The 18,338-nt window shown below is 40.4% G+C and overlaps 1 protein-coding gene across 2 annotated transcripts in view; it reads left to right on the top strand.

The window, feature by feature from the left end:
- Nucleotides 1-3,709: 3,709 nt before the first annotated feature.
- The window catches only part of l3mbtl1 (L3MBTL histone methyl-lysine binding protein 1), a 78,421-nt gene continuing 63,792 nt past the window's right edge, over nucleotides 3,710-18,338 (top strand). Inside the window, exons 1-3 of one of the 2 annotated variants that reach the window (XR_015080646.1) lie at nucleotides 3,710-4,759; nucleotides 5,997-6,205; nucleotides 8,894-9,044. Coding sequence is in view for 1 of the 2 variants with exons in the window: in XM_086005562.1 (XP_085861688.1) it covers nucleotides 4,624-4,759; nucleotides 5,997-6,205; nucleotides 8,894-9,044 (496 nt within the window). In the remaining variant the exon portion in view is untranslated. The remainder of the gene's footprint in view (nucleotides 4,760-5,996; nucleotides 6,206-8,893; nucleotides 9,045-18,338) is intronic. The other variant, XM_086005562.1, reaches the window with a different exon arrangement.

The raw sequence follows: 18,338 nt of genomic DNA, 5'->3' as shown, positions 1-18,338 counted from the left end.
AAATGCTAAAGTAAGCAAAGAAAATTAAAGCGTGGGGAATTCAGGATGAAAAGCTGAGACGTACCAGAAACACAAAACAAAAGCTTATTTGAGTGTAAATGCAGAAAGGGAGGGTGACTAACACCAGAGAGCGTAGCACATGCGCACGAACAACACTCATCCCCGCAAGCCAAGATGCGAGTGAGCATTGTATTGGTAAGAAAACCAAATTATTTCAGTATTAGTAAAAAAAAATATATAAAATACTTAATTTTTTTTATTAAAAAAGGACAAGATCCCGCTGGGTAAATAGCGTCAGCACTTATTTTACAGTTCGACAATATTTTTTTCTCTTGCGACCAAATTGATTCATTGCCTTTCAGTTAATTTTTTTTTACCGCGGATGTCACTTTTTAGCTAAAAAATTAATATAAATGTTTACATTTGGTCAGGAAACCAGTGAGAGCAATGCACACATTTGATTCAGAGGTGCCGTGCAATGTGTGCGGTGGCAATTTGTGAATTTGATACCTTTTTCAATGCTTGTAACTTTTCGCTAACTGTATCTCTGCTGAGAATTAAAGACAGAAAATTGGGGAACGACAACTGGACTGAGTGGCGGTGGATCCATCGCTTGAATTTTAATTCAACATGTATCCAAGTCAAAGGCTTGTATCCCACTTAATTTTACAGTAGCTTCTGCTCTTGGCTGACTGTCAGCTCCGCCATTTTGGTAAGAAATGAAAACCTATTGCCTGGTTTTATTAGTCAATAAAGATGAATGATAATTCCTAATGAACGATCAGGACATTCACCGCACAGGTAGATCTGCATATCATGCTTGATTTTATTAAAATATTTTTTTTATGATCACAAATGCACGCTAGTAAGATTTTTGCCATTTAAACTGCAGCGATTTAATGACATATTTACAGTTTGCTTTAATTAATAAACATTTTTGCAGTTATTTTTGATCATTTTGCACAGGATGTCAAATATCCCTTTTTGTCGGTAATTAGTATTTCGTTTTGAGAAAATCTATTAAGAAAATTTTATTTGTCCAGCAGTATTTATTTATTGAACGCTAGAAATAAAGAACATGTTATGTATATATTGACGAGAAGTATATTTTTAAGTTAATTCATGCGCTGTGTGTTCATTGTAAAATGAAAAGCCAAGATGATTTAGTTCACGTTGAATATCACCTCATTCCACAGTGCTATGTTATGTGTGGGTTAAATACAGAAACAGACCAGATTCAGCAAGTATGCAGGTATTGAAATGCTGGAATTTTTGTTGTTGTTGAAAATTGCTCTATTTTAATTGAATACATTTATAAGCCTTTAAAATTCTTAATTGCCATAATGAGATTTCCCTGGTGGTCGATTGAATCTGGCAATTGATTATAAAGTAATTGGGAAAGGGGAAGGGGAATGCCATTTATGTAAAAAAGCAAAAGAAAAAAGCAATCTGAGAGTAGTTTACTTTGCATGACTGATAAAAAAATGATAAGGTACTCCAATTGGGCTATGTTGTCGACAAACATTTACTTTTTGATAGATAAATAGCTATCACATTCTAGTATGACAAAAATAAAATACTGCGGACACTGGAAATCTGAACCAAAAACAGAAAATGCTGGAAACACTCAGCAGGCCAGGCAGCATCTGTGGAGAGAGAAACCCGTGTTAACGTGTCGGGTCCATGACCTTTTATCAGAACTGGAATATGTTAGAGATGAACAGCTTTTAAGCAAGTGCAGAGCCAGGTGAAAGGGGGTGGGGGCAGGGGAGGGAGCAGGAAAAGAACAAAGGGAGTGCTCTCTGATAGAGTGGATGGCTGGAGTGATTAAAAGACCAAAGTGATGATAGCACAAGGCAAAATGAGGTGACAAAATATAGGTCCAGAGGAGGTCTTAATGGTTAAAGCAGAATAGCAGAGTAGGCGGGAAACACGGAAAATCTGGCAAAGGGAAGGGTTCAATGGCCTAGGAATGTGGTGGAAAGGCAGGTAAACCCCAGGAGTGAACCCTGCTGGCCGTGTACCTACAGGGAACCCCGACCAGCCCACACTTCCTCCACTTCCAGTGTCTCTGAGGCAGCCATCCTCCATTACTAGCACCTGCTGCCTCAGAGAAAATTGGAGCGGTGGTTAACGTTTAAAGTTGTTAAACTCAATGTGAAGGACGGAAAGCTGTAAAATGCCTTGTAGAAAGGTGCTGTTCCTCGAGCTTACATTGTGCTTCATTGGAGCAGTGTAGGAGGCCAAGAACAGAGAGGTTATAGTGAGAATGGGATGGAGAATTAAAGTGGCAACCGATCAAAAGCTCAGGGTCGTGGTTGTAGACTCAACAGAAATGTCCAGCAAAGTGATCATCCAATCTGCATTTGGTCTCCCAAATGTAGAAGAGACTGCATCGTGAGCAGCGAATACAGTATGCTAAGTTGGAAGAAGTACAAGTAAATTGATGTTTCACCTGGAATGAGTGTTTGGAGCCCTGGATGGTGGGAAGGGAATAGTTGAAAAGGCAAGTGTTGCATCTCCTGCGCTTGCACGGGAAGGTGCCAGGGGAATTGAAGCAGGTGATGGAAGAGTAGACCAGGGTGTCATGGCGTGAACAGTCCCCTCGGAATGCTGAAAGAGGAGGGAAAGGGAAGAGAAGATGTGTTTGATGGTGGCATCCTGTGGGATTTGGTGGAAATGGCAGAGAATGATCCGTTGAATGTGGAGACTGGAGAGGTGGAATGTTAGGACAAGGAGCCTATCATGGATCTGGGAGGGAGGAGAAGGGATGAGGGCGGAAGTGCAGGAAATAGAACGGACATGTTTGAGGGCCCCGTCAACCACGGTGGAAGGGAATCCTTGGCTGAGGAAAAGGAAGACATTGCAGAAGCTCTGGTGTAGAAGGAGGCATTGTCTGAACAGATGCACTTCCAACTGGTTCTGCTAGCTTCACTTACGTTTTCTTGGAAAGCAGATATGAGAAATACAAATTATACTCCTGTATTGTTTTGTACGTTACTCGTCAGCAGCTCTGAGGTATGCAGCAATGGAAATTGTTAGATCTCTCTAAAGTTTGAATGAATAAAGCACATACTTTCTGTGTCCTACTTTTGTCAGTCACATGTTATTGTTTCCTGATCAATCAACACTCCTTGTCATTTTCAGATGCTATTTTGAAACAATTCCACAGCTATAACATACTTTTTCCAAAACTAGGTTGAATACTAAGTGCAATTTACTCCCAGTACTTTGCTGTACTTATAATAATTGAAACACTTTTTGAGTTGTGTAGAGATTAGGCCAATCAGTAGCTTATCTCTAGTCTTTCAAATAATCAGGATCGACTGCCAACCAATATGGTGGGTATATTGTGTTTAATCAGAGTTTAAGACGGAATATAACATGCCAGTTATATAGCAAAAACATACGATCGTGACAAGCAGCTGGTACCAGTCCTGATCGGATAGATGGCTGGCGTGTGTGAACAGTTCTCTGGCTTCCGCTCTCTCTCTCTCTCTCTCTCTCTCTTTCTTCCCCCCCGCTTGGTTCTCCCCTCCACCGTCTGTGTGGACAAGCACTCGGGGTGTTACATTTATTCTCTTTTTAGGGGTGGGCCTGAGGCCAAATAATTGACAAGACCATTTAACCTATAGAGGTTCCTCTAAAACCTCATCACCCAATAACACATCAAGTTCTTTGTCTCGATTCTTGGATGAAAGCCCTCCCCAAAAGGGGGTCTTATTAATTCATCCAATTTGTCTTATTTTTTAATCTTTCTGAAGATTTTTTCTTTGGAATTTGTGTCTTAACTCTTGGCTCCATCTTCCTTGACCCAGCAAGTACAAGGCCCGACCCTGTCCCTCTTAATCATGGCCCCAGCCAGAGCTATCGCACTTTAGCCAGTCACTATCTCATTTTCATCTAGCAAATGGCCCATTCTAAGATGGATACCTTAGCCTCCTCAAATTCCTTTCATTCTATGTCTTGTCCTAATTACCTTTTAATTATCCCTACAAGCAGTTTTGTTAAGCTAACACCAATTCCTACATTAGCATTGTATCATGGTTATTAGTAATAATAGAAGAAACGTAGGCATTGAGCCTTAGTTAGTCCAATTAGAGAAACATAAACAAGGTTGAAATCCGAACTTGAAAACAAGATTATTTATGACCGTCACACTGCAGAATGCAATAACATCCGCAGGGAGCCAAAACACAAGTAGATTCTACACATCTATCTAATTATTCTAATACTAGTCTGAGAGACTTTCTGTCTCTAGTTCTAATACAATCATGTAAATACAGCATTACTTGTGTCACAGTTTTATCCACAAAACCAAATACATTTTGAACACCCCTGATTTCTAACAGTTGTTGTCTTTTGCAAATTGTGATTATCCACAAAGAATTCCTGTAAAAACTGAGGAGGGCTCCCTATTCTTGACATAATTGCCCTTTGGAACTCTTGAAATCTTCTGATACAATTACTTTTAAAACCCTGAAGAAATCAAATATTCTTAGCAAGCCTCGAATGAAGAACCAGTAAATTCTTAACTTGCGACTTTGTGAGTAGGACTGATTGTTGAATTTTGTAAATTTCCTTCCAGAGTCAGCCGCAATCAGCTGGTGAACCATTATTAGAATGAATAGCAGAGTGGGATTGGAGGTCCTGATACCCAGCAGTGTGACTCCACCCAGTGATGTCAGCCTACAGGTGATAACCAGCAACAGCTCTACTCAGAACACTCGCCTGTCAACTAAAGCCTTCATTATTCCAGGTACGGTAATGTATAAATAACGAAGGACACCTGTAGATAAAATATAGATTATATATTATCTTATTTCACTAGACAATACATGCTTTATGTTTTATTCAACTGTAATAAGGTGGATCTTTTCAACATATTTGGACAAATTCTTAAAGAATGCAGAATAAAAATATTCAAATATGGATGAACAAGCTTTAAATTCCAAGATATATTTGTGTTGGTTGACAATATTTTATATGTTGTAGTGTAGGTAAGTCCAATTTTTGCTTCACACATGCAGTGGTAGGTACTTTGAAGTTGGTATTGTAGTCATGTAATTTACATATTTGGAAATATTTAACGTAAGGTTTAAGGAGGGTGATAGATACATCATTGAAAGAATAATAAAATCACCAGTCATATATTGAATATGCACAATAACATGTAAATCAACGTTTATTCAACTTGTGAGAATTTTGGAAAGGAACAATTGACTCTTAAACATATTTGCACATGGGAAAGGGAGTCTGAAATGGCTTTACCGATAAATGATCTCTCCATCGATAGAAGAGGAGCACATTGTGGGAATGGGAGTGATGCACGTTTGGGGGAAAAGAAGAAAAATAGAATACAAGGTGTAAAGACGGCTTCTACTGAGTTGCTATTGTTAAGAAAATAGCAATGTTTAGTATTTCAGTTCTAGTTCCATGTTCAGTATGATTTGATAGCAAAATACTGCGGATGCTGGAAATCTGAAATAACAACAGAAAATGCTGGAAATACTCAGCAGGCCACGGATGCTGCCTGGCCTGCTGAGTATTTCCAGCATTGTCTGTTGTTATTTCAGTATGATTTGAGTTGGTCAGGATCAAAGCAAACTGAATACCCAAACTAAATGTCATATTTATATTGGCCATCAGGTATCAAGACTAAAAATGTCTTAAAGCATTAGCAACTGGAATTATTTTAATTTGTTTTTAAATAAGGATAACCTAGCATTTTAAAATATATTTTCAATCCAGTCATGTTTGTAACTGCAATATAAAGTTGACTATTATGTTAAGAAAAAAGCATTAAAATATCAATATAAATCACATTATATAACAACAAAGGTCAAGATTTTTTGGTTGTTACAGTTTTATTTTCTCAGATATAGGTTTGTAGATCTCAAAGAGTCAAAGAGTGTAAATGTGTTGTAGGCTGGTTAAATTTAAGTAAATATTGCCAGATTTTGCTTGTGTTTGCTTTCTTTCAAATATAAATTCAGTTAATCCAGCAGAGAGTAATCGAAAACATCAGAGTTTCTCCAGAGAAAACCCAGGTGTTTCTTTGCCAATCAAAGTGGAACAGCCAGACAGCACTGTGCCAGTGACTGCAACAATTAGTCCGCAGATTAGCGGAGTGCACAAATGTGACATGGTCAGTGTTTTGGAATGGAAAGATGGGATTGCTACCTTACCTGGGAGCAATTTGAAGGTTAGCATTTCTGATTGAACTTATACAACATTCATCCTTTGGTCGTTTTACAAAATATGCTATATAATAGGTACAGTCCATGAGCAAATGGAGGCATTTTCTATTAGATCATCATTTTCCTTTCCCTCTGCAATCTTTTTGATTTTTTCCCCTTGCTCCTTTTTGGAAGAAATTGCTCATGTTGTGGTATTGTTGCTGGTTAATATCTCTCCCAATTTTTTTTATTTTGTATGTCTGAGCCTGGCTATTGAGTGACAGTAGCTATGCAGCTGTATGGCCATCGCAGCTAAACCTGATCTAAATTTCACAAATTAAGACTTCCATTAGGGGGAATGTTGATCGTAAAATGAAGCAAAAACTGTGGCTGGCTTTTCCTTCCGAGGATGCTGAGGCCAAATTAAAGTTGCTTTTACATTGTGGCAATATTGCTGACGACTGGCACATGGGTCCTGCCAAGTTGCTGGCACTGCTAAAATTACCCTTATTGCAAATATGATTGGAGCAAAGATCCAGTTTTTACTTGGTCTTCCAATCTGCCTCTGCCTCCTGAAGCTCTGTGGACAATTCAATAAATGCATTGATCAGCTGCAGATGAAATTCCCAAGACATTGTCGAGATTATGATGTCCAAATGTCAGTACTTTGTCCAATTGCAGGTGCACTTGCATAAAAATGCTGCAGGATGGTTGCTTATACATGGAACTAGAAGGTTTCTAATACAGGAGGTGACATAGAGAAACAATAAAGTGAATTAAGTGCAAAGTGTTGCTTTTATGGGTGCATAGAAAATTCTCTCGCACTGGACAGTGCCTGAATTTGATGCATAACCTGGCTACCAGCCTTCTGGCTGCTGTTGGAGGACAACAGCTAGAAGGTCCCAATGTTTGACAGTACATTAACAGAAACTTTACATGAACATTGCATAAAACACCCAAGGGTCTACCATTGTGTGTTGTTAGTTGGTATGGTTGCACTAGGATGAGGGTGAGTGTGAGGGGTGGCTAGTGAGATGGAGATGTGATAATGTAGATAGAGAGGGATGGGTGGAGGTGCAAGGTAAGTTGGTGTGAGTACGATGTGCTGGAGTAGAGTAGGGAAGGCAGAGTGATGGGGATGTGATGAGTGGCACAGCAGGATGAGGTTGAGTGTGGCTTTGCAATAACGCTTCATGATCTGCTGAGATGGAGCAGCCTGGTCCTCCTAACAACATCGCTGCTTGTGTCCTCCTGTGCACTGTGCAACCAGGCTGTGTTGATCTCCTGGGGAGGTCTCTTCCACCCATGGGAAGGGAAGAGGAACTCCCTGTGAGCTGTGACTCCCTCCATAAGCATATGGAGGGAGTCATGGGAGAGCCTGGGTGCAGCCGTGTATCTCTGTGCAGTGCTTGTCAGTGTTTGCAGCACCTCAGTGCTGTAGAACACTGACAGCAGAACTGTCAAAATAAATTTGCGCATGGTCCCCTTAAGGAAACCGGCTGATGACTCGTCATCAAATGGTGTCATCAGACCTGCTTCCTTCAATTGGCCAGGAAACGTGCTGGGCGGGCTTAACAAGCCCAATCAGCAAAAAATCATTTCACAGAGCGGGCTGAAGTCAGCAGCGGGGTCGCACCCCGCCACCGACCCCGGCCGCACCAGACCCGCTGAGGTAAGCGAAATCGCTACCTTAGTGTTACTGTTTTTCGTACATGTTGCACCTGGGGATTAAGTGCTTTCCAAGTGCAAAGCACAGAAAAGTTGGCCCCAAAATATCTTATTGAGGTTTACCTCAGCCACTTTTGAAGATTGGTATATTTAATTAAAAAAATTGTTGGTGAAACCCATTTATTGTTTATATATATGATTACAAGGATGGTTTGATCACATATAGATTACAGAGGTTACACCACACTACTTAGTTTATGTAAAATTTACTAGGCTTGACAAGTAGTGTTTTCTATCTGGACTCATTACTAAAAATGAAGCTGATCTTTGTTCTTTTATATGTGTAGAGTTACATTATAAGTCACAGTGCCTAATGCAATAATGTATAAAACAATTATGAATATTTTTGATACTTTTATTGGCCTAAACTGTTTCCACTGGCAGGAGGGTCAGTAACCAGAGGACACAGATTTAAGATAATTAGCAAAATAGCCCTGGGGGAGGTGAGGAGACATTTTTTTTAACGTAGCGAGTTGTTATGATCTGGAATGCGCTGCCTGAAAGGGTGGTGGAACCAGATTGAATAGTAACTTTCAAAAGGGAATTGGATATATACTTAAAAAGGAAAAAGAAATGCAGTGTTATGGGGAAGGAGCAGGGGATGGGGACTAATTAGATAGCCTCCTTCTGTGCTGTATGATTCTATGATCTTTGTTATAACACATACTGATAGAGCAGAAAACAGCTGTACTAAATCAGTATGTGTGCATTAAATAAATGGGTTGTTCTTTCTCTGTTTTTCCACTGGAATTAAATCAAGAATCCGAACTGATTCTATTCAGCGAGTTTTTTGTAAGATCTGAACCCGAAATGAAACTTAATTTTAGGAGACTATTTTGATTCTTCTATAATATCACCGGGAATTAAACGGAACAAAAGTATTTCACCATTAATTTGTTAAATTAGTACCATTTGTTGCAGCTTTTTAAGTGCCTTTGTTATTTTGGTGGATGAGGGTTAAATAACGCATTTGTTTATTTTTGTAGTTCCGACTGAATGAGTTTGGAGTCCTGGAGGTTGTCAGCTCAGAAGGTATTGTGACAGAGTCAATGACAGAGGTATCTGTAGAGACCACAGTGGAAGCTGAGAGTGATGCTTGCAATGAGGCTGGCTGGAATTCAACCACTCCCAATGAATGTAAGACATACCTAGTGGGATATATATCGGTGCTTCTGGTTTCAGCCTAAAGTTAATTTCGCAGTGATGCAATCTATGCCATTGCATTAAATCTAAGTAAACAGTGAATTTTGAGTTTTATGCTCCACATTTTGGGAATTATTCTTCAGCTAGCCTTTTAGATAAATTTTAGGCTCGTTTGTAAGGGGAAGGGGAGAATGCACCACGCCTTTCTTTCTTACAATTTTCTTCTTGCCCCTTGATGCGCCATCAATTACTCAAAAGACTGAGGTTGAGCGAGTAACAATCAGGCTTTTATTAACTAAAGAATGAAGGTCTTGTCTCGAGTGGTCGACCCATCCAGAATACTAAGGGACTGGGAGGTAGTCACTTATATACCTGGAATAGTGGGAGGAGTCAGCCGAGGCATGTCCAGACCTGTACCTAGTGGAATACACATACCTCTACAGACAGGTATAACAGTGGTTTACCACACCCCTAAACACAATGACCCCTTTGCTGGCAAACATTATCACATGTGCCAGGGGCTATCCAGTATCTTCTCCAAGGGTCATTGTTTATGTTTGAGCCTCAACAGTAAACATTAGCAGCCAATTCCACTGGGATGGGCAAAGAGATATTTTAGCTGAGTCCAATTCTACCCTCATTCAATCCACATACATGTATCATTCCAGTAGGAGTTCATGGATAGCGATTGGGAATCCTGGACAATTTGTCCCTCCCTCACTCACAGGGACCAATTGCAACACTCTAATGTCAGTCCAAATGAAATCAAATAACCAGCAGAGACCAGAAATTGTACCTGGGATTTTCCAAGTCTGCATGGCTCAGTTACTCAGTAACTTTGCTGAACCATTTGGGCATCCAGCAATCATTTCCTGTTATATTATCTAGCACAGCAACTCTAAAGACTCTGCCAGTGGAGAATTAATTCCACTGGTTGAGAATTAAGACATACAGTCTGGAGTCAGTTATAATATTTAAAGTTGTGCCTTAATTAGCAGAATTAAGCCACTGATCTGTGAAAATGATTTTTTAAATATACTATACAGCTAGTTAACAGCAAAATGTGACTAACACAAGACAGAGAGTAGAACCCAAATAATCCTCAATGGCTCTAAAACTTCTTACCGAGCAATTGACATTTTATTCCTAAGTACCAAAATGAAATTCCTACCATACAGGAAGAAAGATGTTTGCTGAAGAAATAAATGAAGTTTCAAAAGCAATTTTTGTAGTTGAGGACTGATTGTTGAAAGGGTAACTAACATTTAGATAGGCAAAAAGTTGCTTACGGTAAGAGTGGCAATGTCAGATTCCGAAGTACCAAAGTAAACAACGAATAGCCTGGCTAGAAGAAACTGTAGCTGCAATATTCCATCTTGTGAAACAATGATCTAACACCTACTCCAGCTCCACTGATTTTGGTGACTGCTACATGGTTTTGCAAAACCAAGTTCTGTTCATATACAACAGTCTCAACTATTATCATTGCACGTTGTATAATATGCATTGCATTAATTTATATGCAATTGCTTTAAAACACATGTTCTTGACCCATAACCATTTGCTTCTCATGTTGTTTACAGTTCTTGGACAGTTTCTTTGTGATACAGTCCTCAGTTTATGACAGAATAGTCCAATATCACTTGAACAAAATCATGTCCTCATATCTCCATGTATTATTCTTCTACATCCATGTCTTCAAGATTAACATCATGTCATGATCCCAGAGGAGGATGAGATAGCAGCTCATCATGAAGAAGCTGTTATGGTTGAGGAAGGTGTTAAAACTCAAAAGCATCAACAAATGTGGGTAACAGATTCTTGAATATACAGTTGGGAAATAGATGGATGTTTCTCATATGGAGTTAGCTTCTACAGGGCCAGCAGAGGTAAGAGAAGCACATTGGTTCACAGGCATTGTTCCTTCACCTCCCTCACCATACTCCCAGAGTACACAGGAAGGAGAATCATCGAATTATACAGCACAGAAGGAGGCCATTCGGCCCATCATGCCTGTGCCAGTTCTCTGAAAGAGCTAAAAGAAGGAGAACTTGGCTCCATATGTTATAATCCAATTAATTCCACTGCTGTGCACTGTGAATTCAACCACATGCATATCATGGGGCATGGTTATTACAGCAGGACATCTATCTACTCGGTGTGCCGCGCGTACATCTCCCAGAGATGTCGGGGAACATAGGGTCTAATGAGAGGTAGGAACTGAATGAAATCAGTATTTGTAGGGAAATGGTGTTAGGGAAATTAACGGGATTGAAGGCTGATAAATCCCCAGGGCCTGATAATCTACATCCTAGGGTACTTAAGGAAGTGGCCCTAGAAATAGTAGATGCATTGCTGGTCACCTTCCAAAATTCTATAGACTCTGGGACAGTTCCCATGGATTGGAGGGTAGCTAATGTAACCCCACTATTTAAAAAAGGTGGTAGAGAGAAAACAGGGAATTACAGACCGGTAAGCCTGACATCGGTAGTGGGAAAAATGCTAGAGTCCATTATAAAAGATGTAATAGCAGAGCACTTGAAAAACAGTGACAGGATCGGACAAAGTCAGCATGGATTTACAAAAGGTAAATCGTGCTTGACTAATCTACTGGAACTTTTTGAGGATGTAACTGGTAGAATAAATAAGAGAGAACCAGTGGATGTGGTGTATTTGGACTTTCAGAAGGCTTTCAATAGGTCCCGCATAAGAGATTAGCGTGCAAAGTTAAAGCACATGGGATTGGGGGTAAGGTACTGACTTGGATAGAGAACTGGTTGGCAGACAGGAAGCAAAGAGTTGGAATAAACTGGTCTTTTTCCGAGTGGCAGGCAGTGAATAGTGGGGTACCGCAGGGATCGGTGCTAGGACCCCAGCTATTCACAATATATATTAATGATCTAGACAAGGGAACTAGATGTAATATCTCCAAGTTTGCAGACGACACAAAGCTGGGTGGGCGTGTGTGCTGTGAGGAGGATGCAGAGAAACTCCAGTATGATTTGGACAGGTTGGGTGATATGGCAAATGCAGTATAATGTGGATAAATGCGAGGTTATCCACTTTGGTGGCAAAAACAGAAAGGCAGATTATTATCTGAACGGCAATAGATTGGGAAAAGGGGAAGTGCAACGAAACCTGGGTGTCCTTGTGCACCAGCCGCTGAAGGTAAGCATGCAGGTGCAGCAGGCGGTTAAGAAGGCAAATGGTATGTTGGCCTTCATAGCAAGAGGATTCGAGTACAGGAGCAAGGATGTCTTGCTGCAGTTGTACAGGGCCTTGGTGAGACCACACCTTGAGTATTGTGTGCAGTTTTGGTCACCTTATCTGAGGAAGGATGTTCTTGCCATGGAGAGAGTGCAGCAAAGATTCACCAGACTGAGACCTGGGATGGCAGGAATGACGTATGAAGAGAGATTGGGTCGATTAGGCTTATATTCGCTAGAGTTTAGAAGAATGAGAGGGGATCTCATCGAAACCTATAACATTCTAACAGGACTAGACAGACTAGATGCAGGAAGGGTGTTCCCGATGGCGGGGGAATCCAGAACCAGGGGTCACAGTCTAAGGATAAGGGGTAAGCCATTTAGGACTGAGCGGAGGAGGAATTTCTTCACCCAGAGAGTGGTGAACCTGTAGAATTCTCTACCACAGAAGGCAGTTGAGGCTAATTCATTAAATATATTCAAGAAGGAGTTAGATATATTTCTTAAGGCTAAAGGGATCCAAGGGATATGGGGAGAAAGCAGGGATCGCACTGAATGGCGGAGCAGGTGCGAGGGTCCGAATGGCCTACTCCTGTTCCTATCTTCTATGTTTTTATGTTTCTATGTTTCTATAAATTCACCAATCATCCTCTGTACTGTGCTGTTTAATCATCATTCAGACCATTTTGAGGGGGACATTGGGACATCATCCTGTGACATCCTTTCCATCCTGAGGGTCACCCTGTGGAAATTTCCTCCTAAAGTTCCACAGATAGTCAACTTTCTAAACTGCAAATAAAAGGGCTATGTAAACAGTTTAGAGAACATTTGACTTTCACAAAGATACCAATTACCTCAAAAAATAATGTATTTCAGTCCAATATAGAGTTTCTGTTTAAACATTTTGATGTTGCATTTAGTTAGAATACATCTACACTTTAAACCATTACTCTACAAAAGGATTTTTGTTTGGTGTACAAAGAATAGTGGTGTTCCGCAGGGGTCAGTGCTGGGTCCCCAACTCTTTACAATCTATATTAACGATTTGGAGGAGGGGACCAAGTGTAACATATCAAAGTTTGCAGATGATACTAAGATGGGAGGGAAAGTAGTGAGTGAGGAGGACATAAAAAACCTGCAAGGGGACATAGACAGGCTAAGTAAGTGGGCAGAGATTTGCCAGATGGAATACAATACTGGAAAGTGTGAGGTTATGCACTTTGGCAGGAAAAATCATCGAGCAAGTTATTATCTTAATGGCAAGAAACTGGAAAGTACTGCAGTACAAAGGGATCTGGGGGTCCTGGTGCACGAAACTCAAAAAGTTAGTATGCAGGTGCAGCAGGTGATCAAGAAGGCCAATGGAACGTTGGCTTTTATTGCTAGGGGGATAGAATATAAAAACAGGGAGGTATTGCTTCAGTTGTACAAGGTATTGGTGAGACCGCACCTGGAATACTGCATACAGTTTTGGTGTCCATACTTAAGAAAAGACATACTTGCTCTCGAGGCAGTACAAAGAAGGTTCACTCGGTTAATCCCGGGGATGAGGGGGTGGACATATGAGGAGAGGTTGAGTAGATTGGGACTCATTGGAGTTCAGAAGAATGAGAGGTAATTTTATTGAAACATATAAGATTGTGAAGGGGCTTGATCGGGTGGATGCGGTGAGGATGTTCCCAATGATGGGTGAAACTAGAACTAGGGGGCATAATCTTAGAATAAGGGGCTGCTCTTTCAAAACTGAGATGAGGAGAAACTTCTTCACTCAGAGGGTAGTAGGTCTGTGGAATTTGCTGCCCCAGAAAGCTGTGGAAGCTACATCATTAAATAAATTTAAAACAGAAATAGACAGTTTCCTAGAAGTAAAGGGAATTAGGGGTTACGGGGAGCGGGCAGGAAATTGGACATGAGTCTAGGTTCGGATCGGTCATGGCCCTGTGGGCGGCGGAGCGGGCCCAGGGGCCGTGTAGCCTGGTCCTGCTCCTACTTCTTGTGTTCTAATTCTGTGTTAGATTTCAGGAGGTGGTTCTATTCACAGGGATTGGTGGAGACCTCAGGAACAGGCTGCCAGCTAGGAGTCCTTCAAGAGTAAATTGGGCTTGTTCCTGGCTGGGGTGGAGATCACCTTTTACAGAAGGTAAGTACTGCAGGAAATACAGGGACAGAGTGATCTCCTGGACGAGTTTCGATCGCCTAGATGGGTCGGAGAGGAATTTCCCAGATTTTTTCTCCCAAATTGGCCATTGGGTTTTTTATCTGGTTTTTCACCTCTCCCGGGAGATCACATGGGTTCGGGTGGGATGGAGAGTGGAAGTTGATTTGAGGTTAGGATCAGATCAGCCATGATCATATTGAATGGCGGAGCAGGCTCGAGGGGCCGATTGGCCTACTCCTGCTCCTATTTCTTATGTTCTTATGTTAATAATTTTGTCTAATCAGTTAGGGAGGGCGTAGCAGAAAGTTGCACCGCATAATGGATAGGATGAGTATTGATGGGCTTGATAATCTTTTCTCAGTCATTTTTTCATATGTTTGTATGACATATGGTGGCAGGTTTGGACAGATAAAACAGACCAAAAATAAGATATTTGGACAGAATTCAGTTTTCACCAGATGTAGAATTTACTGAGGCAATAATTTCAAATTTCTTACAGACTTCTATATATTTATATTATCAACCATGGGAACCCCATTGTTCACAGATACTAAAATAGTAATCCTGTTTGTGACTTTTAGAAATGTGTAGGTTGAATTTTATTTCTGAACCAGTTCATTCTGGATAGTACAGTTGACTAGAATGCATTGATTGCATTTTCATGTAAGTGTCTATAACCTGTAAATGGGGGGAGGCAGCAGGAAGGTGGCAAATTATGGATTGGTGCAAATGAAAGATTTTGTAGGTTGCCTTATTTAAATTGCTGGCCTGACTCTTACATTCGTGCAGTCAGTGCACTGTATTTTATGATTCTAGCTGTACCTTTTGAGATCAGTGTGGTTTCCATGTGATTGTTCTTTTAAATGATCAAAAAATGCTTTTACATGTGTGTCTTAATAAAATTTAAAGAAAACTTTTAAAAATGTGTTTGCAATTCAAAATGTAGTTATAGAATGCAGATTTCCTCAGTGATCCTTAACACAGTCCGTGATTGATGGTGAGGTACTTCCCCTAAAAACAGTAAGGGCAGTGTAGAGAGCGAACTTATCCTTGTTCCCCTGGGACCTATTCTGATGATTGGTTCAAGAGCAGCATAAGCAGATGCCTGGGAACAGGTTATTTGTTGAACTCCGAGAGGGAAATTTCCTCTCGTTGCTCTGTGTTGTTCCAGCTGCAGCGAAAATATGTGGAGAGAAGACAATTTAAATGTGTCAGCAAAATAATAAGCGTAGCAATCAGAGAAAGTCTTTTAGCTGTGTTAACAATGCCACAAACACTTAGGAATGTCTTGTGTTTGCTATATCTAGTGAACTCACAAATGCTTAAGTTATGATCAGAAAACGTTGTTCTGCTATGTTGACAGGAATCAGATGAAATCTTCTGCCTTTATGATGAAATGATGCAGAATATGGGGGAAATTTAAATCGGGGAGGGGGAAGATATAACTAACTGGTGGGCCAGTGACATCGTGCATTGCTGTGCTAACAGGGTGGTAGTTCAGATGTAAGTTTATCCCCATTATTCTCCCACTGTGAGCTCATGGGGAGATTTCCACTCTGCTATAACAAAATCATAAACTAATTTCTAAAGAAAGGATTCACTATTTTGTTACAAGTAGCACACAAAGAGAATCTTCCTCCTATTGGGTGGGGTGGGCGGGGGGGGGGTGGGGAGAGAAGAGAAATAAAAATGAATCTGCTTCTAATTTAGATACTCATTTTGAATATGTCTTCATTAATTATTCAGAAAAGAGCATGTAACTAATTAGAATCATGTTTTTAATTACGTAGCACTACATTTCAACCTAATTAGAAAAGCTTTGTTAATTACTTATAAATGTATAGTTAGGTTAATGTATTTCAAATTAATTAGTACACTGATTCTAATTAAAAGAATATTCCATTCTGGCCCTATAAAAATTCATAATTAACCTGATATTTGTAGCCACTTATGCTTTTTGAAGGGCCATCAATGTAAAACAGTCATTATTTTTGTTTTTGTTTTTATTAAACAGTTATTGGATATCTTTAAAATTAAAACATTTGAGAAATGTTACAGCAGATAATGTGAAGAGCCATTTATATGGTATGTTAGTGACATAAATTCCTAATGCCTCTGTCTAATACCGAAGGTTGTCTCCTGAGTAGCCAGCTGTTTATGTGAGAGAAGGCAGGAGAATTCTTCTGTTACTTGCATTGAATCAAACCGCCGCACAAAGCTTTCCATTGTTTCAACTTTGTTACAAAGCTACTCGGCTCTCTTTTTCAAGTTGCATTTCATGACCATCCTAGCTTATTAGAAATGTACCTTGCTACAATGTGCAAAATACGTAAAGAGGGGTTTTAACTGGGGGTGGGTTTCGGATGGGCAGTGAGCAACATCTTCAGTTCGAGATTCGGGCTATTTTAACTCCTGAGCCTCATTTGCATCCTGGCAGCCAGCTGCCTGACTGTAACGGGCGGCAAGAGGCCGCTGGCTTCAGGCAGGTGTCAATTTGCAGGGCCCAGAGGCCACCCACCGGCACCAAAGTACATTGCTGGGGGTGCCCTGCTCAGTAGGCCATTAAAATGCCATTGGGGTCCGAATGACATAATGGAATCCTGATTTGCATGCATTAATGAGGCTCCTGCCGGAGTCAGGTTGGCGCATCGGCTGCTTAAAAAAGGGGCGAATTAAGATGGTGGCAGGTGGAAATGGGTCTTTGCACAGCTATTTTAACTGAGTGTCCGCCTACCGTCTGCCGGGCAGGGTGCGTTAAAATTCGCCCCATAGCTTCAAAGGATTATGGGTTAACAAGGGTGGAGTCATTTAGTGTAGTACACCATTGAACTGTGGAATTTTCAAGACTGCCATTTTTCCATTTGAATCTATTGGAACTACCACCCTTTCAAAGATGTACTCGGATTCTGCATTAGCAGAAATTCTGGGCTAACTTCATTAAAGCGATTATAAACTTGACAGCTTCGTAGAAATTTTTTTCTTTAACTTTATCTACAGGGCAACATTTACCACATAGTCTTTATTATTAAGGTTACACGCATTGCTAGTAACAAATATAGAAACTATGTATGAGCAAAAAAGTGCCAGCAACATGGTGGGTGTGAAGATGCTGCCCAACATCTTCTCCCTGTGATAATGTAGGTGAGCTGCTGAGCTTCTGGTCTGCATTGCTTATTACCACAACAGGTGATACATTAATCTGGTACTCGATTAGCACCACTTACGTTTTTCTTATCAGTGTTCAGTTATGTTGTAAAGGTAAAATATAAAAGAGGCAAAATAATCAAGTAATCTAATACTGGAGCAGCAATATATTTTCTGGTATTTCTGAAATATTCTGACAAGTTTCAGTTTTAGCTAGACAAAAAAGCAGCATAGAATGTAAGTTCTAATCTTGCTCTTAATATTTCCTGTTACTTATATTTTGATGATGGTACAGACCTGTCACTTTTCAAGTTATTTTCTCCACATCCTTTAACGCTGGCCTCCCCGGGTCCAGTACCATCTGCAGGCAAGAAGGTAAGTACTCTCAGGCTTCTGCCAGTGGGTCGCTGACTGACTACTGGAAGGAATGCCACAGCAGCTTGCTAATGAAGTTGCTCTGAATTCTCCTATCTTCCCAGGTTCCCACTTGGCAGTTCCTAAAAGTGGTATGGCTGAAAAAAAGAACACAGTGGGGAGGATTTTTGGTGTGAATTTTGTCTCATTACCTCATGAAGTTATGCATTGACACTATAAATTATTGTCTAGCTGAACCACAGTTTTTGCCACCAACAAACAAATTCCCCTTAAAAAGATACGATAACATACCAATTGTTGTAGAAAATTGCAGTAATACAGTGAGAAACCTCAATCACCAAGGATACTTTTTGATCTTGATTCACCCTCAGGTAGATATACATCAGCAGTAAAACTGCAGGAATA

This window comes from Somniosus microcephalus, chromosome 13 (assembly GCF_052327205.1).
Source record: "Somniosus microcephalus isolate GS21.2 chromosome 13, FLI_Smic_1.0, whole genome shotgun sequence".
NCBI lineage: Eukaryota > Metazoa > Chordata > Chondrichthyes > Squaliformes > Somniosidae > Somniosus > Somniosus microcephalus.
This window is presented reverse-complemented; position numbering and strand designations above follow the sequence as displayed.